At 39.3% G+C, this 25,183-nt stretch overlaps 1 protein-coding gene across 1 annotated transcript; it reads right to left on the bottom strand.

Annotated features, from left to right (window-relative positions):
- Positions 1-2,630: 2,630 nt before the first annotated feature.
- Positions 2,631-21,949, bottom strand: slc38a2 (solute carrier family 38 member 2). Its single transcript, XM_078219713.1, has 16 exons — positions 21,508-21,949; positions 20,320-20,595; positions 19,962-20,043; positions 19,720-19,835; positions 16,861-16,934; positions 16,667-16,759; positions 16,418-16,499; positions 12,852-12,934; positions 11,841-11,899; positions 10,725-10,925; positions 10,401-10,480; positions 9,318-9,418; positions 8,377-8,501; positions 6,762-6,906; positions 6,545-6,642; positions 2,631-5,311 (listed from the first exon to the last, which is right to left on the bottom strand). The coding sequence occupies exons 2-16, from the start codon at positions 20,436-20,438 to the stop codon at positions 5,210-5,212; spliced, it is 1,560 nt and encodes a 519-aa protein (XP_078075839.1). The 5' UTR covers positions 20,439-20,595; positions 21,508-21,949; the 3' UTR covers positions 2,631-5,209.
- Between the last annotated feature and the right edge of the window lie 3,234 nt (positions 21,950-25,183).

The following is a 25,183-nucleotide window of genomic DNA, read 5'->3' as shown; positions in this document are numbered from 1 at the left end:
GGTTGCTGGTAGTGGATTTGGAAAACTCTCCGAAAATTAATGGAAACACCTGGAGACAGTCACTCGAAATCACTATTTGACAAAATGGGAAAAGACAAACCTAGTGGGAGCAACTATGAACTGTTTGCTATGAGAGTGGAGAATGCATAAGTAATAAAGGGGGACGTTCATTTCTGGAGTTTAAATTGTTGCCTACAAGATGGTATTTAGTTAATAGCATTTTTAGTCATTTGTTACAGTAAAAGTCTTGAAATATGAAATTTTGTCATGACATCCTTTACCACTATTGACTGGAAATGTGAATTTCCTTTTAACTTTTATTGGTCTCCATGGGAATTGCAGCAAAGTATTACAAAAAAATTCCAAAGAATGCAAAAATCATCAATGATAAAAACTAACACCAGGACTAAAATTCAACAAATATGAATGCCAACTAAAAAAAACCCAGAGCTTGTAAGCTAATTCTGCAATAGTGATGTTCCCTTATGAATTCCATTTGGACAGGCCACATCACAGAATTCATCACATGTTAATGTTACATGGGCAAGCTCAACATGGGTTGGGGGGTGGGGGAGGGGGGAGGGGAGCGGTAGAGTTAAACATAAACTTCTACTCACTGTACAGCAGATATATAAAATATATTCGTACCAGGGTACAAAGTTATACACTACAGAGCCTGAGGGGGAGTAAGGGTTAAGGGAGAAGGTCAGAGGGAAAGTTGAAGGGAAAAAAGTACCAAATAACTGCAGATGAAAATATGCAAAATGCCATGCAAAAGGGCATGGTTGAGAGAATTTGGAGTCCGGTCTACTTTGGTGATCAGTCGGTGGGACCACGTAAAGGTAGTCAGTATTTGAATCAGAGGCTCTGAAACCAGAGATCATAAATCATAGAAGAAGGAGGTCACTCGGCCCATTGAGTCTGCACCAGCAATCCCACCTGGGCCCTATCCCCATAATCCCCATGATGTTTACCCCGCTAATCCCTCTAACCTACGCATCCCGGGACACAGTGGCAATTTAACATGGCCAATGCACCTAACCCGCACATCTTTGGACTGTTGTGCAAGCTTCATTTTTCCCAGCTGTCAGGAGAATAGGAATAAAGCTAAATGCTTAAATAGCAACTTGGAACTTTGGTTTTAGGTCCTTTTTTAGTTCATTTTAAATCCAGAGATTTAAAATGAACTGTATGTCCAAGGGTTAGGCAAACTGAAGGATCACCAATTTCTTCATCCAATTTGATCAACAGTCACATGCAGCCTAAATATAGAAGAACTATCTTAGGAAACTCTTAGGAAAATTAAATTTAGGTTATTTATACACAGTAAGTCTGCAACCACTTAACTTAGGGCTAAATGGTGAAAGGTCCAAATTGGAATTTCTCTTTCTGCTTTACAGCTGTAAGGTATACATCCATTCCATTCCAATTTTCTTCCTGCATCTACTGGTGCACTAAGGCGGGCTTTCAACTGATTCCATAGTGAGTAATTCCTGGAACAGGTCACTAGTCTGTTGCCAGGGGCACATAGCTTGAGGGGTGTCACTCTCCATCAAGCATGGCTCTTACTGCCAGCCATTGTCATGTTTGGAAGAATTTGCGGGTTGACACACTCAATGCTATGAATGCACCTTCCTTTGCCATCAAGTCCTGCAGCAGGACTCGAACCCGGAGCTTCTGGCTCAAAGGCAGGGATGCTACCCACTGCGCCACAACACCTCCTTATATGTTTATACACAAATGGCTATTTTGGCTTGTAATCCCCAGACTCTTAATAAAGGTATTTTTGTATGCCGTAGTTCACACTGCAACTGACATACTAGGCAAATGCTATTGTGAATTCTATGACTGTGGTGATGCTATAGGTGCATTCATATCACAATGCAAACTTAACTCAGATATAAATACATATGTATGGTGTAATATTAAATTAAAAACACAATGCTTGATTCAGCCACTGTGATTGTGATATGTATCTAGACATAAGTTTCACATCCTGTGACATGTGAGACTGCACGTTCTCCTTGTGTCTGCTTGGGTTTCCTCCGGGTGCGCCAGTTTCCTCCCACAGTCCAAAAGACCTGCTGGTTAGGTGCACTGGCCATGCTAAATTCTCCTTCAGTGTATCCGAACAGGCGCGGAGTGTGGCGACTAGGGGATTTTCACAGTAACTTCATTGCAGTGTTAATGTAAGCCCACTTGCGACACTAATAAATAAACTCAAAACGTGTCATTCTGCTGTAAAGTCCAGTATCCCCACTATTTTAGATTATAAGGTGAAAATGTATGTTGGTGGAAATGTGTGAATCTGATCATAACTATTGTTGTATGTTGAATTAAGGTGGCTTAATGAATTGTATCACACCTCATCTCACGTAATTGTTTGTTAGCCCTGTCCTTGAACAGATTGCACTTGTTTGAAAATGTGATGATACTGTGCCTTTAAGAAATGTATTTTTGTCAGGTTTCTTGTAATAAGTATGTTTAAAATTCAGCTCTATTTGACATGGTGCCAATCTGTCTGCAAAACAAGCAACTCATATGCAAGGGAAGTCACTAAATGCCAGTAGGCAGTCATGGCAGACCTGAAATTGTAGCAATATCAAAACGCATAGATGGAAAATTTGTTTCAGAGTATAACTTTATTTACAATATATACAGTACAGTCAGTGTTTCATTGAAACAAGAGTGTAGCATTGGCAATAATGGACTCTCTTTGCTAACAACCAAAATCCCTCCCTTCACATTGTCAGCCTTTCACAGTTAACGGTATTAGAAATATACATACAAGATGACTTTTACATAATGTCAGGGAAAGCCTTTAACAGTGTCTGAAAATGCAACATACATGAAGGCATTCTACCCACATTAACTAAAAGGATATGCTAAGGGCAGCAGTCATGCTTTATAGGCTTTCTGCACTGCATGCTTGCACTGGTACAAATATTTAAGGTGATTTATACAAGTAATATCAACGCACAAACTCTTTTGTTAAAAGTTCTGGTTTTATGTCTTCAAAACATGAACTTCAGTAGTAAGTCACAGTTCATCCTAATGCATTTTCTCAAAGAGAATGAAAAATTAACATGTTAATTAGTTCACATTTTATTTTAGAAAGGGCAATGGTTCGAGTTTTCTGTAGCAGTAAACTTTTCAAATATTATTGGTTTTCATTCACTACAATTTACTCTAATCCTTTCTGTCAAATCAGGTATGGTTACAAGGTTGAATGACTGAGCGTTCTGTTTGACAGCAGCGACCGGTAGCCCAGAACTCACGAAAGTTCAGTCATCCAACTACATTGTGCCAGTTCATTCACTGATTTGGCATGATCACACCGTTTTAGCACTTGACATTGTGTTACACAAGTTACATCAAACAAAGTAAGCACAAAGCACTGAAACAGAATTCCTTCTACCAGTAGTCAGCCTAAGTTCTTCAAAAAGCCATGTTGCAGCTTTTGCTTGTTGACTTAAATGAGGGTCCATTAACTGTTCTCATAAGGACTTCATGGAACCATAATACCTCTTAAATATTGACAATATATCTGTACACGTTATCCAAGAGTTATGTACATTTGTATTTACATAGTCATAAATATGTTAAATTATACTGATTTCCTCCAGGTCTATAAATATTTCATGAAAAATAGCAAATTAAAAAAAAATACATCAGAGCAGGTTGAACTGTCATAGGAAGCACAATATGTAGGTTTTCTTTCAAGTAACCAGGGTGACAGCAGGATGACACTAAAACACTGGGAGGCAGAAAATCAGTCAGGATTGATGGGCAAATACTGAAAGACAATATAACTTTGAATGCAATTTTACATTTTCATTTAGATCCCTCTTTCTAAGTTCCCCCACTGCCATTTTCCATAACTTTGTTGTCACTTATTTGTGACAATGTTAAAAACGACAAAACGTTTTTTTTGTACTAGCAACAGATGGCAAAGGGATATGTAAAGGGACCAGAAGTGAGTAGTTTGGTGTTTTTTTTTCAGCTTTAGTTGTTGATAAAAGTACCATATTGTTCATTACAATCACACAATTTCAACTCCCAACAATTGTTGCATGGTTTCAGACATGTGATATAGAAGGGACAATGTAGTGTTGCTTTTCTGCTCATACGTTGTCACGAGTTCACTTTGTGAAGGGCTTAATACAGGTACGGCAATGTGTACCAGTGATTTTATTAGCAGAAAACAAAATGGCACTCCACAAAAAGAGACCACTCTCCCACTTACATCGCATGTCCAGCAACTGCTGACAACAAGTTTAGCAAATACAGACTAAAGTTTGAGAAGTGGAATAAATAATAAACCTACAGAACTGTGATGAACACAAGGTACAAAAGTTATTTGAAAAGTGTAAAATCTATTTAAATTAGTTTTGTTAATTCGGATTCTAGATGCTAATTTTCTCATATTTATTATACACATTGTAGCACTGTAACAAACAGCATTATTAAACATGAAAACCCAGCTTCACAGAAATACTCTGAACATGCTATTTTTTTTTACAATGTACGATACCATGCTTGACTCTATACACTGTCTCCTCAAGCTTTTGCCAATTAAGGGAAGTTATAGCACTTCTATAAAGTAAATCGGGCTGTTTCAGAGTCAGAGCTTTCCACTGTGTGTTATCTGTTAATGTGTTCTTTTTATAAACATTATTCTGAACTGAAGTAAACACAACTCTCAACTAAAAATTCAGATTACTGTCTCAAAGTTGAACTATTCAAGTCAATGCCCACAAATAGCCTTTTTTTAAAAAAGGTCAAAAATATTGTTATATGTTTACGTGCTACTTTTTAATCTACCAATATACAGTGAACTATTCAGGCACACCTATGGGAATTGAGATACTGTATCTACAAACAAAAAACAATTTTAAGGGTCTGTAACATTTTGTTCTGCCAAACATGTGGCTTTATAAATACATCTGTACACCAATTAGTCCATTCTTTAGGAATGGTATTATTACTGTTGGGGTCCCACATTACTCAATAATGATTATATGACATATAATCTACTCTTTGCAAAACAATTGCTATCTTCTAAGAAGAGAGCAAATGTGAAGTTTGCCTTCCTGAATTCTTGGAATTTTGAAGGGGGAAAAAAAATGCAGTTACTGTTCTTAGGGAGAAAGATTCATAGAATGTCTTTTTCCTTTCAGTTGAGTATGTGGTTTACTTCGCTCACAGCTTAGTGACCATCGCTCGTTGGTGCATGGTGGGTCCAGTCCAGGATGATGAGTGTCATGCTTGCAATCATAACAAATATGCCACTGATAAGGAAAATTAATGCCTAGACAAAAAAAGAAAAACTACTTAATACAGAATTCTTTTCACTTGATTTATGCAGTTAAAGTAAAGATGCATTGCACAAATGTAACACGATTCACAACAAGATATAACTGAGCAAGATTTTAATCTAACCAAAACCCAACTTTTCAAAAATTCATCTGTGGGACATGGGCATCGCTGGCCGGCCAGCATTTATTGCCCATCCCTAATTGCCTGAGAGCAGTTGAGAGTCAACCACATTACTGTGGCTCTGGAGTCACATGTAGGCCAGACCAGGTAAGGACAGCTGATTTCCTTCCCTAAAGGACATTAGTGAATCCGATGGGTTTTTCCGATAATTGACAATGGTCATTAGTAGATTCTTAACTCCAGATTTTTAAAATTGAATTCAAATTCCACCATCTGCCGTGGAGCGATTCAAACCCGGGTCCCCAGAACATTAGCTGAGTTTCTGGACTAATAGTCTAGCGATAATACCACCAGGTCATCACATTCCTACTTGTACAAAGTTAAAATTAGGTCCCTTAATTATTCTATGGGTGTAAAATTCAACTTTACATGGGTTATTTAAGTCTGTTCATTGCCTAATTCTGAAGTCCTTGGAAAGGATTACTGTTTACAATGAAGAGACATACGAGGTAAAATTCAATTTGGCAGCGCTACACAACAATTGGCCTCCCACCGCACTCCATTTTCCTTTAGATCTGAAGCGGTATTATTTCCCTCAACCTTTTGAATTATATAACAGCAGCTATAATTTCGAATGAAAAAATGCATACTACATGCTGCCAAAATGATTTGATTGATTTATTAGTGTCACAAATAGGCTTACATTAACTGTGCAATGAAGTTACTGTGAAAATCCCCTAGCCGCCACACTTCAGTGCCTGTTTAGGCACAATGAGGGAGAATTTATCAAGGCCGATGCACCTAACCAACATGTCTTTTGGACTGTGGAAGGAAACCGGAGTATCCGGAGGAAACCCACGCAGACACGGGGAGAACATGTAAACTCCGCACAAATAGTGACCTAAGCCGGGAATCAAACTCGGGTCCCTGGTGCTGTGAGGCAGCAGTGCTAACCACTGTGCCACCATGGAGCAATGGGTAAATAGGACAGTGGAAATTTATGGTCATCTATCAAGGAATCTGCTTATATCTAAATAGGAACTGAATTATTGGGTCTTTGTTATTATCAACAAAACTATTCTTCAAAAGCCAGTTTGGTACATACCCCAATCTTCTGCATTGACTTCATAGGCTCTTTCTTTACAAGTTTGAGGTAAAATGCAGAAGGCAGTATGAAGATTAACATAGCAGCAGCAGAGGAACCTGAACGAAATGAGGAACAAAGTTAGAATAGATGGACCTACATGAAGCTCAGTTCATTTCTGAAATGCAGGTGAATGGCATTGAAAAGGAAACATCTCTTGTTTCATATGTACACTTACCTATGAACCCAAAGATATCTCGAATGGTAGGAACAAAGATGACCAGGCAATTGACGGAACCCAGAATCACAATAGTGATTATGGTGTGACGTACCCAACTGAATTCTTTACTGGAAAATAGCAGCTGCTGAACAGAGGTACGGATCTGTGGGAAAAGATTATCATCATTTCAACATTCCTTCATCTGACACAACATTTATCAAAGCTCCAAGTATTATGCCACCAATGACACGCAAATAAGGTCAAAGCTTGGGTTACACCACTGCTGCAACATTATTAGTTTCTCATCCTGACATAAACCACCTAAGGAAATGGGCAACGCAATGGTTTAAAGTTTATTTATGAGTGTCACAAGTAGACTTACATTAGCATTGCAATGAAGTTACTGTGAAATTCCCCTCGTTGCCACAATCCAGCGCCTGTTCGGGTACACTGAGGGAGAATTTAGCATGGCCAATGCACCTAACCCGCACGTCTTTCGGACTTTGAGAGGAAACCGGAGGAACCCCAAGCAGACACAGGGAGAATGTGAGGACTCCGCAGACAGTGACCCAAGTTGGGAATCGAACCTGGGTCCCTGGTGCTGTGAGGCAGCAGTGCTAACTGCTGTGCACCCATGCCACCATGGGATAGACTGCAGGTGGATTCAGGTCTATCAACAATGGAAATTAAAATTACTTCCCTATTGAGAATAATGATTCCAAGTAAGACTAGATTGGGAATATTGGACTTTACATTGTCCAAACTCTGTCTCATTCAAAGTCACAGGATAACTGGTTTTAAAAACCACATTGATGCAGCAAGTGTTTCTGTTCTCAGGTTGGGGCTAGGACACAATAGTAGGGCATAACAATTCAAGCTGTGAGGCAATACAGCTTTACCTTTATCAGAATTGTGCTATGTTTTACCAAAACGAAATACAAGGTTAATGGAACAAATTACTATTCTGAAGCAGAATTTAATATCCCATGATCATAGAATCTTACAGTGCAGAAAGAGGCCATTCGGTCCATTGAGTCTACACTGATCACAATCCCACCCACGCCCTATCTCCATAACTCCATGCATTTATCTTAGCTAGCCCCCCTGAAACTAAGGGGCAATTTAGCATGGCCAATCCACCTAACCTGCACATCTTTGGATGATTTGGATGATATTTCACAAGAGTATTTAAAGAAGAGCACGAAAAAAATAATGAAGTGGGTTAACAAAGCTGGCCAACAATATGTTGATATCAGCTTTATCAGTTTATAAGAGAAAGTATACTTGAACTACGGGTGTGATCTTACCAGCCGTTCACATTGCGCTCCTGCTGCAGCAAGGTTGGAGAACCTGACGCTCAGCCAAACCTACGTTCACTGCAGCAGGATGGGGAAATCCTGCTGGTGTGAATGGCTGCAACATTCCGGCCTACATCTTTTCCCAAGTGAACTAGATGTAATCTTTCCTAGTTAACTTTTAGTGTAACAGAAAGTCATAACCAGAATGGTTTAAAAAAAAATGTAGAAATTTATATACAATGAACTTGAGTCAGGAGCCTTATTTTGATGGTAGATGTGAGTGAAAGCACTCGACTGTATTGAAGAGAAGATTTATTTTCACTGAATGTACTTACTGGAAATAGAACAACTGGAACTGTCAGTATGACAGCAACGAGCACAGCCAGACGAACAATAAGAAGGACAATATCAGATCGGTACACTTTTGAATAAGTGTGAAGCAACTCTGGCTCAACTTTTCCTGCAAAAAGGATTCAGATCATTAGTTTTCATTTTAAGTCTGATTTACTTTGCTTTGAAATATGCAGTGAAAGAAAATGCCTCAGGGTATATTCCAAAAGATTTCCAGTCATTTATTTTGGTAAATGTCTCTCATTTAATTAGCAGCAATCATTTTATGACTGATTCTGAAAACTGGCGTTTAATGTTTTGACTCTAATTTGTCAATTCCTTTCTTGTAATGGCTTATTTGATCATTTATAATGAATAGTCAAGTTACCATGACTACATCACCAAATGCAGTTAAGATGTGAACTCAAGAGTTATGCTGTATAATAAAGCTTGAACTATCATGTTTATTTTTTTACAAACTATTTTGCTGACTCCATGGCTCTTTAATATTATCAGAACCACCACTTTGTATTAAAATATACAACTAGGTCGCCTCAGTCATGCATTTACTGGCTAGTAAAACAGGCAACAATTCTCTGCTTCTATCAAGAGGCGGCTAGATATAGCACTTGGGGCGAATGGGATCAAAGGTTATGGGGATTAGGCTGTTGAGTTGGACAATTAGCCATGATCATAACAAATGGCGGAGCAGGCTCGAAGGGCTGAAATGGCCTCTTCGTGCTCCTATCTTCTATGTTTCTAACTCAGAAAAATACATAAAATTTAAACGAGACGTTCTAAAAGTTTAGTTCAATGAGTTTCACTTCAGCTGAAATTAATGCAATCTGCATAAAACATTAATGATCATTTATTGAAGCTCTCACAAAATATATCAGAATTTTATACAACAGAGTGAAAAGGGTAGATAATGTTAAGTGGAACTTACCATTGAAGGTCAGATAACCAAAGAGAGCAGCCAACAGGTACATAACAAATATAAAGAGAAATGAAACATTGGACACTCTCTGCATTTTCTTGCGAGACCGGCTGAAAGAGAAAGAAAACGTTGCTTTGATTAATTCATCCCCTAACTGCGTATAAATATTAATTTTATCAGAAAGCTGAAATTATTGGATTTATGGAAGTCGATTATAATAACTTATTAGTAAATGATCATGCACTTCAAACTACAGCTTTGAAATGTGACACTGAATATCTTATCTAGGAAATTAACAAGAAATATCCATTTATTGGCAAGTGTCGACTGTGAAGAACAGAATGTTTTTTTCACTCTGGGAAGCCGGTGTTAGGATCAGATTTGTTTATTATTAATTCGTGGGACATGGGCATCGCTGGCTGGCCAGCATTTATTGTCCATCCCTAGTTGCCCTTGAACTGAGTGACTTGCTAGGCCATTTCACAGGGTATTGGGAGTCAACCACATTGCTATAGCTCTGGAGTCACATGTAAGCCAGACCAGATAAGGACGACAGATTTCCTTTCCTAAAGAACATTAGTGAACCAGATGGGTTTTTCCGACAATCGACGATAGTTTCATGGTCATCAGTAGATTCTTTTTAATGGAATTCAAATCCCACCACCTGTTGTGATGGGATTCGAATCTGGGTCCCCAGAACATTAGCTGAGTTTTTGGATTGATAGCTTAGCGATAATACCACTAGGCCATCACCTCCCCATATGTAGATGTTGCAAGCTTTGGTAAGACAGGTGCCAAAAACAGAGAGCTCGTTCTTTCTAAGCTGCTCCTGAGATGTACTTCACTGTCAACTTCTGAAGAGTCCCTGTTGTGAATTCTCAACTGCCTTCATTAGGTACATATACCAGAGGTCTCTTTTAGTCAGTGTCCACTTCTCCAAAACAATGGACAGTTTTAATCTGCAAATCTATACAGCCTAGGGACTGAATTAGAACCATCCCCAATTTATTTAATGGAGGACACTTCCAATTAACCCAGAAAGGGGATCTCTAATCCTAGATTGAAGCAACATAAAAATTAAGGTATCCTTACTCTTTGAGTTCCTCATAGATGGGAAGTACAGCTGGGTGACACACAAATGCAAATGTCAGAATTGGCACAGCATAGACAGTCTGCAAAATAAAAGGAGAATGGATGTGTTAATCACACATCAACAAAAAAAGGAAGTGCTCAATATGAATTTCAATAACAGATATTGGGGGATGTTTTGCAGTACAATAATTGCACTGTGAAATATCATAATTAACAGTGTCCCAATTACATACAAATATCATGGGTCATAAATTGGTGTGCCGTAACATTACGATCCTTTCAATAAGTATGAAAGTACACATTATATGATTAATTCATACATGCCTGTGAATTGAAGATAAAATATTTTGGCTTGCAGACGTCCTCTTCGGTCGCATTATACAGTAAAGTGGGCTCGGAACCACTTGTCACTGTTTTATATGCAGCCGTCACGGTCGCCATTATGGTGGCGTTCAAGGTTACATTCTCTAGATCTTGTTCCAGGTCAGGCAATGGACAAGGAATATGAGCGCTCTTGTGAATCACCTGCAGGTTTTTGGAAAGTGAGATTATGGTTTAAAGGGCTACAAATGAATGGCTACAATACAGAATGATGATGAATGGAAAACACATTTATTTGCGGTTAAAAGATACTTCAATTTTTAAAAGATATTTTAATTCTCCTGCCCAGCCCCTTGCCACCAGATCACCAGTGATGGCTCACTGAGTTCATGCCTCGTGTAATGTGACACAAACCAGGAAGGTTCCAGATTCAGTGCATGCTCTGAACTGAACTAATGATTCTCAGAAATGCAGCAGTAAGCTTATCATAATGGATGTCAACATCTCCCAGTGCGGGAGGGGACAACATCAGCCAAAGTTTCTGCTTTTGAATGACAATTAGAAATCGACACTCCTGCAGAGCCTCCTACCTAAGCATTCCGCCCCCCCACCCTATCTCTATGACCCCGCGGATTTACCCCACTAATCCCCCTAACCTACACATCTTGGGACCCTAAGGGACAATTTGGTATGGCCAATCCACTTAACCTGCACATCTTTGGACTGTGGGAGGAAACTGGAGCACCCGAAGGAAACCCACTCAGACATTGGGAGAACGTGCAAACTCCACATAGACAGTCACCTGGTCGAACCTGGGACCCTGGCGCTGTGAGACAGCAATACCAACCACTGTGCCACCATGCCACCCTGAATGCAAGGATGCAAGACCTTTGCCAGAGTTAGCATTTAAGGAGAAGTGGGGAGGAATCTGTAATGTGGGGTAATTATGAACTAAAACCTACTTTCCATTTCCCTGCAAACAATATAAACACAATGCTACTTGGCATTGAAAGGAAAGTCAAAGTCAATAAGACCCTCTGCAAGACTGAGTCTGGCATTCAATATTTTACTCAGGCTGCGTTATCTTTGCTAACAGTATTAAACTAATCTCATACTTACAACTATTAGGAAGAAAAGCATACAAAGAAGAGACAGTCCACTGGTATAGCCCAGGTAACCTGTAAAATAGGACAAAAAAATGTGATGATTAGGAGTCAGCAATAACTTTCAACTCTTCTCCAATTAATGATTTAATACGTGCGCATAATAACTGTAGCAAAATTGGAAATACATTTTTAATGAGGAGATATACAATTTTGCCACACACAAAGACATTTTCCCTGAATTTTCTTCCGTTAAGTTTAAAGTTTCAGTTTATTTATTAGTGTCACAAGTAGTCATGCATTAACACTGCAATGAAGTTACTGTGAAAATCCGTACTCCAGCACCTGTTTGGGTACACTAAGGGAAAATTTAGCATGGCCAATGCACTGAACCAGCATATCTTTAGGACTGTGGGAGGAAACCGGAGCACCCGAAGGAAACCCACCCAAACAAATGGAGGGCGTGCAGACTCTGTATAGACAGTGACCCAAGCCGGGAATCGAATCCGGGTCTGTGACGCTGTGAGGCAGCAGTGCTAACCACTGTGCCAAAAGTTGCTATTCAGATACTTCCCCCCAGTGGTGAACAGGTAAAACACAACAGAAGAAACTGACTGACTACCATCCCTCCTCAACTTTGAATGTACCATTAAACTGCGCTGAGGTATGCAACATTTGGCACACACAGCGACTGCTGTTTGTCAAGTTCAAAACTGAACATGGCTACAGGATAGATCTAGAGCTGGATGTACATGATTTGAGTTCTGTCATTTGCCTTGCTAAAGACTAAAGTTCAGTGACTGTCTCAATACTATTACCGACCAACTTGTGCACATCATATCACAAAAAATTAAATGAAAATAGGTATGAATTATGGTATCCCGATCTTTTTGTATCGAGATTATAATTTTGGAAATTTCTCGACAAACCATGTAAAAACCAGACAGTCTGCTCCAAAAGTAATGACTACCATAAATCAAGGCTTTATGCACTCATTGGCGACAAACTTGCAGTGCAAGCTGCTCACCTAAGTTCTTTAGAAGAGACAAAGGAAGAATTATGATGAAAGACACCATAAGGACCAAGTAGTCACCATTCAGATACCAATGTCTGCAAAAAAAAACAAACAAATTTCTATGAGTATTACTTTGAACAGAATGTTGGAATTTTCCTAACATAGTTATTTTAACATTCTACATCCTTCTTAAAAGTGTAATAAATTCTGAAATTTGGTTTAAAGCTTTGATATCAGAGTTGCTTTTGCAATTTAAATTAAACTTCATTGCAATGCAACTGTGACTTGTTTCCTCCATCCTTTCAGCTAAGTGGAAGCATTGCAAGACACTGAGATCGGAACCGGTTAGAACCAGTTTGGAGGCTTACTCCAAAACAAAAACATAAAAATGGAACTAGATAATACCGGTCCAAAACATTCATTAGCCAGATGACACCTGAGACCGAGTGGCGCAAAAAGGAAAAACAGGTCACAACCATTCCCGATGCAGCAGAAAGACTCCGCCGCAGTTTTATAAATGGAAAGATAAATAACTAAAGTTTACAGCTCTTATTTGCCTTAATACTGGTGTATTCATATCAAAATTTGTGACTGAAATGCATTTAACCACTTGTACAAAATTAACTGGAAAAATTTGCAGCATTTCTTTAAAGAAAATCCAGAAATTATTTTTACCCTTGACACAGGTTGATTTCTAATCATTGCCAGGCAGCTTTGTGGTGTCTAAGCCTTCTTGGTCCAGGATTAAGAGTTTCCAACTCGTTATTTTGCTGCCAAGCATTTTTAAATTGGCCCAAGCACTTTGTCATTATTAATGGAGCACTCTTTCATGGAGAAGGGTAGCTTGTAGTTACTGGCAGCATTGCCACCCTATTGTTCCTAATGCCAACCTTATGGTTTGAAACGAACTGAACGTAGACTGATACTTTGATCTGTAACCATGGATTATGCACCAGTTCATATAGCTTCCAACATCATACATATTCATGCGAACTTGCTTCTCCAGGTTTCACGTCAATTGATTTGTCATTGCTATTGTGTCATAATACATCAAATGACTCAAAAATGAATTAAATATTTATTTGCAAGAGTCATTTAATTAGAAGTGGAGAGAGGCAGAAATGTGCCATTGTGAAACTAATTTCTGTTACACTGTGAACAAAGTGCAAAAGTAATCCAGTTATTAAAAATTACTATGCCATTCTTTACTGTTAGAAGGCACCCATGCTTTAGAAAAGGATTTAGGATAGTTAACCTAAGGCTAAACATAAGCCCAAGTTCTAATGTTACATTATCTCTTCTAAAGTAATTAGTTCATATCACATAACAATAAGTGTTGAAAATTCCAGGAAGAATGAAGGTTCACATTTTAATTTGAGTTCCCAATCACTGTTGTACTTATTCCATTACGTTGTTCCAAATTCTATGAATCATTTACAAGGTTTCCCATTATTGTGTATTAGAATTAGGAACATTATATATTTGCATTGCTGAATAACTTTCAGTTTGGCAATACAGTGGGTTGAGTTTTTCAGTCATTGGTGAACTGATGGCACCAAGCACTTACACTTGCCCATAGCCTTGTTGAGGGGTTTTGCATTGGAACTTGCAGGGATTAGTAAGCTATTTTGGGGCAGCATCCTCTACATGTGGTCCGTACGAACAGGACAAGCAACAGTTTATCTTCTTAAGCAGATTGGGAAATTGTGACCCAGGACTGCATGGTTTGAAACAGGTGCTGCAAGTTGGAATATTTACTTAAATGCGAAAACAAGCAAGTAAAGTGAAATAAAGAGAGGGAAAAAGCAAGAGATTTAGAGAGAGAGGGAGATTGGAGAGACAGAAAGAAAGAAGTGAAAGAAAAATCCAAGTCATTTTGCAAGATACTGATATAGCAAAGCTTCTGGAGGAGCAGAGCAACTTGAACCCAATTTCCTGGTTTCCATTTTTAATTGCACTTGTGCAGTCAACGGATGTTGTTGACTGATTTTCACTTTGATAATTGTGCTGCTAGCCTCACCCTCATTCTTAACTGTAAAATCTAGGTTATCAATGTGACCAGTGCTTTGAATTCAAACTGTTTGCTCTCTTGTGATAGAATTCACAGCACCAGTGACAATCTTGAAACAACATCACTTGGCTCCAAAGCTGAAATGCAAGCGAGCCTGTTCTTTCCACAGAAGCTGGCTCACTTACTGGCCATTTCAATCATCCTCTGTTCTAAATTTCCAGCAACTGCAGTTTTTTTTTTGCTTCTCACTTGGGCATGATTGTGTTTGTAGAGTTAAAAGTCACAATTGTGACTTTAAAGTAAATGCACATGCTTGGCCAAAAGCCATGACTGTGGCTCTGTGCTGACCTTAGAATTCACTGGCAAAAGAGGGTTATACATGCCAGGAGCACAGAAACCCCACTTCACTTCAGCATAGCCAAAACAAATTGGTGGCCTGTGGCATTCTACATGCAATCTATCATAGGAACATGCCAAGCACACATACTATTCTTCTTGGATTGTGTTTTGGCTAATGCAATTTTGGTTAGAATTATTGAAACATAGAATCCTACAGTGCAGAAGGAGGCCATTTGGGCCATCGATTCTGCACTGAACACAATCCCGCCCAGGCCCTATTCCCATAACCCCATGCATTTACCCGAACTAGTCCCCCTGACACTAAGGGATAATTCAACATGGCCAATCCACTTAACTCACACATCTTTGGACTGTGGGAGGAAACTGGAGCACCCGGAGGAAACCCACGCAGACACGGGGAGAATGTACAAACACCACAAAGACAGCGACCCAAGCCGGGAATTGAACCTGGGTCACTGACACTGTAAGGCAGCAGTGTTGACAACTGTGCCACCGTGCCGCCCATCATTTAGTTAGAAACTAAAGATGTTACTAGTATATAAATTAAATGTTTAATTGTATTCACGAGGTCAGTATTCACTGGGGATTCAGCTGTACTCATACATATCAAAATTTGTTAAGTGTTAAAAGACAATGCTCCAGTTCTATCCTTTGCCATCTGTCTATCTCAGTTGAAACACAGAAGGGTGGCACCATATTACATTCCAGGGCTGTGGCTGGATATCTTTTTCCGCTAATGAAAATTAGCCTTTCACAAAGCATGGGATACTAAATCAGTAAGTAGCATTATTAGAATAATGATGGATAACAACTCTATTGGGCCAAACATAGGCAATTGGGACTAGCTGGGAGGGCACCATGGTCGACATGGACTGGTTGGGCTGAAGGGCCTGTTTCCATGCTCAATTACTCTATAACATGTGTGGTATCAAAATCCTCATATTTTGAATCAAATGAAGCTTTCTACTTAACCAAGGTACTATTACAAAGCAACATTCTGAGCTAGATTCTGAAGAAACCAGAATACTGTCACCTTAAATCTAAGCCTAGGTGCTTCTTGTAACAATGTGATTTAAGACCTTTAACTGCCGTGGTAATTTTTAGTAGGTGAGGGAAAAGATTAATATTTCTTGAACAGAGCTGAAATATATTGAAGATGTATTTGTCAAGGTGTGCCTAATATTATTAAGCAACTGATTCAACATACCCAGTATTTTCCTCAAGTCCCAGGAAAGCTTGAATGACTATTGGTAGCTCGTATTTCACTATGTAGAGGTAGCTTGATGTAGCTGCAGTCAGAAAATGAAAAGGGGGAGAAAACCAAAAAAATTATAGACTCTCTACACTATGATATTTAGTCTAAAAGTGTTCATGTTGGAATAAGTAAGACATTAGAGAGGAGGTTGTCCTTTTAAATGAATAAACTGCTATTTTAGGGAGGCAAGTAGGATTTTACCTCCAAAATTCTGCATCGTAATTGAAATAGACGCTGCCAATTTCCCTGGCAATCCAAATGCTTTGAAACCCAGCTGTTCATAGACCAGTGAACCTAGAACAACAAAAAAAGGTGTAATAAATTGAGGCAAAGGAAATAGTTAATAAACATTGGTAGATTAGAAGAGTCATTTAAGCCAAGAGTTTATCCATTACCTCCTTCTTTTGCAGTCTTCAACAAAAGATGTATGGAATATAATGAAAATATTGCTACAGCAGTCAAAAGGATCCTGCAAAAGGAAGAAAAGCACATTGTAATGAGAATATTAACAAAACATATTAACAAACAGAATTGAAACAAAAGCGTTAACTGTCTCTGCCGCATTCTCCATGGCAAAGCCGCTACCAGTCAGAGTCCACTTGCCAACCAGTCAGCACACCCTTCACATGCAGTACAAATTGTTGTTCCCTTTACTGATGCTTTATCTACTGTTTCTGTCCTGATGAGTGTATGATGAAAAGCTTTGATATTATGTCTCTTTTTTCAGCAACACGCAATATTTTTAATATGATGAGAAGCAATGAATAAAAGACAGTAGGGTGAATCCTCCTTAACTGGCATTTGGAATTTGATTTGCACTAAAATCAAAATAACTGGCTTCAGTATGAACAAACATGTCTTTAATTGTAATGAAATGAAGTGATTACAATCAATTTTTCATTATTTCGCTCAAAAGAAAAATTGGTTAGCTGGTTTGAAAACTGATGTCCACAAAATTAATTTTAAAATGTTAAAGGTTTGAATTTGGATAAAAAGCAGGCAGTCTTGACAATATTAAATCATTATTAAACTGTGCCGATTAAGAATGGAATATCTTATAAAGCAGAATTTACTGCAACCTTTACCACTATATCTAACGTTAGAAAGTGTCTTTATTTGATTTCATAGATTTCAGCACATGGCTGACTTATTGGGTACAGAACTGAGTTTCACATACCAGGGACACTTCCTGACAATCTCTTCCTTGTATTGAACATTTTAAATATGGATTGCTCTCATCCACAGCAGATCAAATTCTCAGAGTAACAGCAAATGCGAATCAACTGATACTACACTCGAACTATAAATAGCTCCTTTCGGAATAAAGTGTAATCCATTGTCTTTGCAATCCATTGTCTTCCTTCCCCAATGGCATGAAAACTATGTGCCACATACAAACATTGAACTCACTCCTTTGTTCAAACCTTTGTGAAGCTTGGGCAGATCTTATGATCATTCATGATATTATTAAACCAGCACAAAGATGCATGAATAACTGGCCACTTCTCTTACTGTTTCCTGACTCCATTTTAAAGGTATACATTAACCCTTTTCAGTTGCTCTATCTGGGAGACCTTTCAAAATAAGCAGATCAATAGAACTGTACTGGGCTACAGACATCCTTAAAAGGCAATGTTTTTAATGAAAAATTCAGAGCATGTAAATAAACCTAGGAAGTTACTTTCTTACAATGATCCTCAAGATTAGATTTCAGGAATAGCACCTTCAATTTCCCTGAATGCATTGAACAAGCAATCAAATCTGAACTATTCCATGTTCCTTTGTCCACTCTTGTAAATGTGGATCAACTGTGCCTTTGCGCACTACAACAGCAGCAACACTAAACATACTTGGCTTTTTAAAATGTTATTTGAACACAGATGCACTTCACAGTTAAGAAAATTTTGATATTTTCATCGATGAACCACTATGTTGTTTAATTAAAGCTTCTGTCGCTATATGGACATGACTAATCTCACTGGGATAAAGATCTGATCCTCCTTCTTTGAGGTTGTTACAAGATCACTTGTCTTAAACTATAAGTTTAGGAGCTCAATTATTTACTTTGTTGATTCAAAGAAGCACATCCTTATTAGGTGAGTCATTTGAGGCCAAATATTTAAATGTCCCTTGGCTATGAGTTTAAGATATGAATGACAACAGCTTCCCTTATTAATACTACCAAACACACATTTCATTATGTTCATCTCTTAAAAAGATATCAAATAAATAATTGTTTTGCTACACTACAGCCTGCATATTTTGCCCTGTTACGTTTTGCCTAGCTGCAATCACATGATAAATCCATTCCTGCAACATAATCTACTGTCTGATCATTAAGGCAATTACAGTATTTATCACAAGTCTGACCTTCTTAAACAGGCTTAGAAACATAATTCCGTTAATTCATTCATTCAATTGAATGCAACTGATCACTGTTGAATGCTTTGTTTGTAAACACCCCTTGCCCACTGCACCCCCCCACACACCCCTCCCCGACGAAGAAATATTGCCAGCGTCTCAGCCTGTCTTGCACAATTACTCAAGGTTACGTTTAATGAGTAACTGATCAGAACAGAAGGAAGACACCTCGAGTTCTATTAATAAATGATTAATCTTGAACTCATTGAACCAGCAACCAAGTCTGAACTGTTCCATGCTGCTTTCGTCTACTCATCCCAACACATACAGATGTATCCATTACTCATTATTATCTGGGTTGGCTTATGACTGTTAAAATGACATCTCAGGATGATTTAAAATACTGAAGTTACCACAGAACATAGAATGGCCAGAGACAGTGACAAGAGGCCCCAACTTTCCCTCCTTTTTAAAATCTGCAGTTTTTCCATATTGAATTATTGACTCGCTGGTAACCGTGCGGAAGCTATTATCAGCTTTCCATCCCCCCCCTCCCCCCATTAAGCTACCAATACCTATTTTATCAAGACAGCACATTCTTATATGTAACAATGGATTGTTGCTGCCAGTGTATCTATCTGCAATAATATTTCAAATGTCAACCCAAATGCCGAGGGTTGTTGGTATCCTGAAATCTCATGATTTTAAAGCACTGTATTGTTCTCCCCCCCCCCCCCCCTCTCCCAGGCATGTGATTAAACAGGAGGTAAGGCATACAGTAAAGGACCGCATTAGGTTCTGCTGCAGTCAGTGCTGCACTGCAGTGTCAGCAGGTTAAGAGCTGCATCTTAGAAAACACGTGCTTTTTGTTTTGTCGTATTTCAGCCACTTACACAAAAAGTGCGATCCCAGTGTTGGCCATGGCATATGCCAGTCCGAGGATTCCGCTGCCCATGATTGCATTGCTGAGGTTGAATGCAGAAATTCCAAATGAGGTATTGCCCGCTCTCTACAGAAAGAAAATAATAATACAGGTCACCAGAGTCACAGCTGCTCCGCAGTAGCAGGTTTTCAGGTATATCAGATGCCCGACACTCGAAGGAGGGTGATGATAAACAGAACATGGTACACTTACATATTCTTCTTCAAATTTCTTCTTCCCATAGTATAGATTTGGCAGAAAATTCTGGCTTTCTGGATCGATATCAACATACTGACTGTAAAAAAAATACAGTTGTGGTATTATACAAAACTGATTTGCTGGTACACTAATGCTAAATGTAAATCATTAATTTTTAATGCATCGAATCACGAGTTGAGAGATTTGAATTATTCATTACACCATGTGATGGGCTTTCCATTTCAATGCAGTGGCGATGGTATTAAATAATTAGATGTTGCAAATAGTGTTCTATTAAGTAGAATCAACAACAGTATTTTATACAATTCAACTTGCCATTTCTCATTCTGACAGATTAGAAGCCACCCCTTACCTACTGATGGGAACCTTTTTAGTGGTAGCATTTTCTGGGTAGCTGTATTCATTGCTGTTAGTGCTGCTGCTGTCGTCATCAGGACTGATGTTAAATTTGTTCATCTCCGTTATAGTCATGGTATGGCCAGCGGATTTTCTAGAACACTGCTAATGTTGTGTCGGGGGTTCTTCTGCTCTTGTTGTTGCTGGCGCTGGGAGATGCAATCCTGTCTCTCTGTTTCCCCTCCCCGGAGTCTTGCCTCCTTTTTTGCCTGCGCACTGGTCCGTGCGGTCCCTAAGGAATGAGTGAAACATCAGTAACCAAGTCACCGGCAGAATAGCCTGCTTTAATTGTCTTCTTCACACGTGACTCCGCAATGAGTAGAAGCAACGTCGAATGGAAAAATACTGAGCGGCAATGTGCTGGAGTGCGAGCGGTGTAAAACACCGTCAACACACCAGCAGCTACGACACACAGCAACAACAAATCCTGGATACATTCAAACCGAGAATTAGCCTGTGCACTTACAGACAAATGATGCGGCAATCTCTCACATTTGTCCTTCCTGACAAGTCAGTTTCACATTTGCAGCTAACCTTTATTTATTTTTGATAGTCGCCCCTGTTGTGAAATTAAACATATCTAACGTGGGAGAAAGGCAGATCACGATCAAAACACTGCTCTGCGCTGGTGACCACTTCTGCTGATCCCACCTGGAGGGCAGGGTGGCACAGTGACTCATGAGGCTACAACACTGAGATGAATACAATTCCTTTCCGCATGGCTGATTAAAGCGCCAATTCACACAGGGAAACAAAAGTCGAGATATGTAGGGTCGAAATAAAATCAGATTCACACATCGTGCATATAAAATGAAAATATGTCCTTCGAAACACACACGCAAATATATCCACACACACACACACAAACCTGATCATTCATGTGTTTTTATTACAGGAAGCGAGCAGACAAAATCGAGTTGTTACATCATCTTCCCCTTTTGAGAATCCGCATTACACATCCCCATATCAATGCTAAATGTATGTAAATGTATCCAAATATATAAAAATGCCGCCCGCAATAAAATCCAATCCATGTTAGATATATACCTCCAAAAGTAACATTGTTTAGCAGTATATCAAATCATTCTAGGATAATACATTTAATCTATTCGTTACATAGACAATAGCTCAAACACAATCTCACCTCCCAGGCGATGACCTTCTCGATCTGGCTCTTTGCCCCTTTATTTACAATTCAGATTGGTATATGAAATAAGCAAATCTCTGTTTTGGATCCAAAGTAAAACAGAAATCAGCATTTAATAAGAGTTCGAATTATTTCAAGTGGCAGAGATATGTTTTCAAACGGTTAATTCTCAGGCTGTCTGCTTTGAGCGTTGTTCCAGTTGATATATATATATCTGTATATAAATTAATTGAGGGCTGTACATTAATGGATTGAGGTTATGTCCGAATAATCCACAGCACAATGACTAAATCTATGTTACTCCGGCGCGTATCTCATCTCGAATGAAAGGTAGGTCTCTCTGACTGATATAAGAAGCAGTTGGAATTGCATCAGGCGGGGAGTGGCTTCTGTCTTGAAGCTCCATGCCATTCGTTAGTGAGCATAAACCTCGCCCCAACTGTAAATGAAAGATGTATGTATAGAATTTAGTGTTTGTAAACAGAACCTTACATTGATCTGCATTAAGCGTTTACACAGATTCACACAATGTTTCAGTGATTGCAGGGGCAATGCTTTTTTTTGGAAGGGGGGGGGCGAATGTTAGAATAAATACAAATATTTATCATCTGACACCCTTTCTGCATTTCCTGCCGCGTATTTTATGCACATTGACATCAGAATCAAATCCCCTCCTTCCACCCCAACCTCAAAATAAGCTATAACACGAAACACCGCAGGGTTGAATTTAAACGTGGGTAAATCATTTGCTTCGAACGAGAGGGGGAAATCACCCGTTCAAATTAAGGTCGGCGTTACAGAGAGCGATGTAAGGCAACACGCCATTATTTAAACACCGCCACTTTAAATATTCACACGATGAATGGAACCTTTTTTTGTGGAAAAGACATTAAAATATAATTAGCTGGCAAATTGAAATCGTTAACAAATGTAACCCATGCAAGGGTTACAGATTAACGTACACAGAGATACGATGCTTTTTCAGATCTAGCCGGTGATCCCCATAGGGAAATAATGAACTCACAATCCCCAGAGTAACAGGTATTTTTGGTACAGCTAGTTGTTGTTTACATTGTGAATTAAATGTTTCTTTGTCGGTGAACACGTGGCTGGAAAAATATCACTTTCCTTTTATTATTTCCATCGCCCCCAGTTAACGAGTCTTGTCAAAGAATAAAAACTCAATTACTCATGACCGGTCGACTCAAGAATTCATGCGTCACAGTGACTCAAATTGCAGCCGTCCCTTAGTTCAACTTACCCAGAGGGTGACTATCCCTGTTGGAATGGATTAGGGTTAGGGTTAGGATCACACATACACATGTTTGTATACAGCGGAATGGGCGCTGCCAAGGACGTGTCTGGAGCGAATTACATGATCAGAATCATAAAATCTACTGAACACACATGGAATTGCAATAGACATACAATCACTCCCATTTTTAACCCGAAATGCGTCTACCTTTAAATAGGATACAATGCTACTGAATGCAAATGCATTTAAAAGCACAATTCTCTTACAGCAAATCGCACCACCTGTTGGAATATTCTGTGCAACATCTAAGAAACCAACAGAAATTGCATCAGATAATTGAGGCGTTTTAACTGACATCTTTCACAGTGAGGCTAATCTCGCCGTCAAAGGAAATGCAGTAATATATAATACTGGGTGAAGTACATCCTCCTTTCTTTGTTGGAAGTTTGGTCAGTTTTGAAATCAAATGTACTGACAAATCACCAATCATTAAGTCAGACGGTTCAGACCAGTAAACCCTGAATTGATTAGAACTGTTGCAGAAATTTGGAATGGGCAGCACAGTGGTTAGCACTGCTGCCTCACAGCGCCAGGGACCCACTGTCTGTGTGGAGTTTGCACACTCTCCCTGTGTCCGCATGGATTTCCTCTGGGTGCTCCGGTTTCCTCCCACAGTTCAAAGATGTGCAGGTTAGGTTGATTGGCCATGCTAAATTGCAGGGTAAATATGTGGGGTTATGGGAATGGGGCTTAGATGGGATTGTGGTCGGTGCAGACTCCATAGGCCGAATGGTCTCCTTCTGCACTGTAGGGATTCTATGGTAATAGCTTTAGGAGTGTGCAAGTTCCCTTCCAAGTCACTCACCATTCTGACTTGGAAATTTATTGCCATTCCTTCGCAGCCGCTGGTTCAGAATCCTGGAATACCCTCCCTAACGGCATTGTGGGTCAAACCACAGCATGTGGACTGCAGCGATTCAAGAAGGCAGCTCACCACCACCTTCTCAAGGGCAACTAGGGATGGGCAATAAATGCTGGCCAGCCAGCCATGCCCATGTCCCACGAATGAATAAAAAAATGGAGCAGTGGACCGGATCTGTACGTCATTGGTAGGGTTTCGAACTCTGTTTGAACGTATTTCTGGATGCCTTGTCAGATAGAACCTTCCCCCTCCCTCACCATCTACAACAGCCCAGCCAGGTTAAACAGCCTCCCTCCCAACTTCCAAGATATTTATAACTTAAAATGTCAAACGTAAACTAAAACAGAACATATTTTTAATGCTGCTGACTTTTTCTTCCCAGATTGCTTGCGATAGTGTCGAGGCGATTAAGCTTTGTTTTCCTGGACATTCCAGAACAATCCTGGAGGATTAGCAGTAATCAACAAAGCAAATGGAATGTTGAACTATTTTAAAACAAACTTTGTAAATGCTGGAAGTCACAACATCAAAAAAAGAGGAAACGTGTCATAGATCAGTCAGCATTCAAAGGGGAACAGAAGTTCTTGAGCACAATGGTGCATTAATGACAGAGGAAATCATGTATGGTGCTCTGTTGGAATTCATCCTGAGTGCAGTGCCCACCTTTGGTTATCAAGACAAGAAAGTATAGGATTTTTGGACTTCACCTGAATTCATTAACTGCTAAAGGAATGGAATCTGGTTAAAAGACTATTAAAATGACTTGATTTTGATTTGATTTGATATCATCACATGTATTGGTATACAGTGAAAAGTATTGTTTTTGTGTGCTATACAGACAAAGCATACCATTCATAGAATACATGGGGGAGTAGGAAGGGAGAGGGTGCAGTTGTTACAGTCATAGCTAGGATGTAAAAAAAGGTCAACTTAATACAAGATAGGTCCATTCAAATGTTTGATGGCAGCAGGGAAGAAGCTGCTCTTGATTCGGCTGGTAGGTGACCTCAGATTTTTGTATGTTTTTCCCAATGGGAGAGAGCATGTCTGGGGTATGTGAGGTCCTTGATTATGTTGGCTGCTTTTCTGAGGCACTGGGAAGTGTAGACGGAGTAAATAGATGGGAGGCTGGTCAGCATGATGGACTGGGCTACATTCAAAACCCTTTGTAGTTTCTTGCTGTCTTGGTCAGAGCAGGAACTATACCAAGCTGTGATACATCCAGAAAGGAAGCTTTCTCTGGTGCATCTATAAAAGTTGGTGAGAGTTGTAGTGGACATTTTCAATGATGCGCTGGAGGCATGACCAAACTCCAATACTGTTATACAACCTGTCTCGAAATCTATAGGTAAAGAAGATTTTGAAAGTCAAAAACAAGCACAGACATCTTTGGCAGTTTTAGTGTTTGCAACCATGGGAAAAAAAGACAATGGAAAATTACCGAGAAGTTCTGATTGCCAGCAAACATGATATAAGCACCATTCTACAAGACCGAC

Source organism: Mustelus asterias, chromosome 9 (assembly GCF_964213995.1).
Source record: "Mustelus asterias chromosome 9, sMusAst1.hap1.1, whole genome shotgun sequence".
NCBI classification, from domain to species: Eukaryota; Metazoa; Chordata; class Chondrichthyes; order Carcharhiniformes; family Triakidae; genus Mustelus; species Mustelus asterias.
The sequence above is the reverse complement of the archived record's forward strand: the minus strand, read 5'-3'. Positions and strand labels throughout refer to the sequence as shown.

Excerpts from the sequence above, each read along its gene's own strand:
- slc38a2 (XM_078219713.1), bottom strand. The coding sequence starts at position 20,438 with ATGACTATAACGGAGATGAACAAATTTAACATCAGTCCTGATGACGAC. Across the intron at positions 10,926-11,840 it reads TGCTTTTCTTCCTAATAGTT|GTGATTCACAAGAGCGCTCA; the intron begins GTAAGTATGAGA and ends AAAAACCTGCAG. Across the intron at positions 5,312-6,544 it reads AGTCAATGCAGAAGATTGGG|GCATTAATTTTCCTTATCAG; the intron begins GTATGTACCAAA and ends TTTTTTGTCTAG.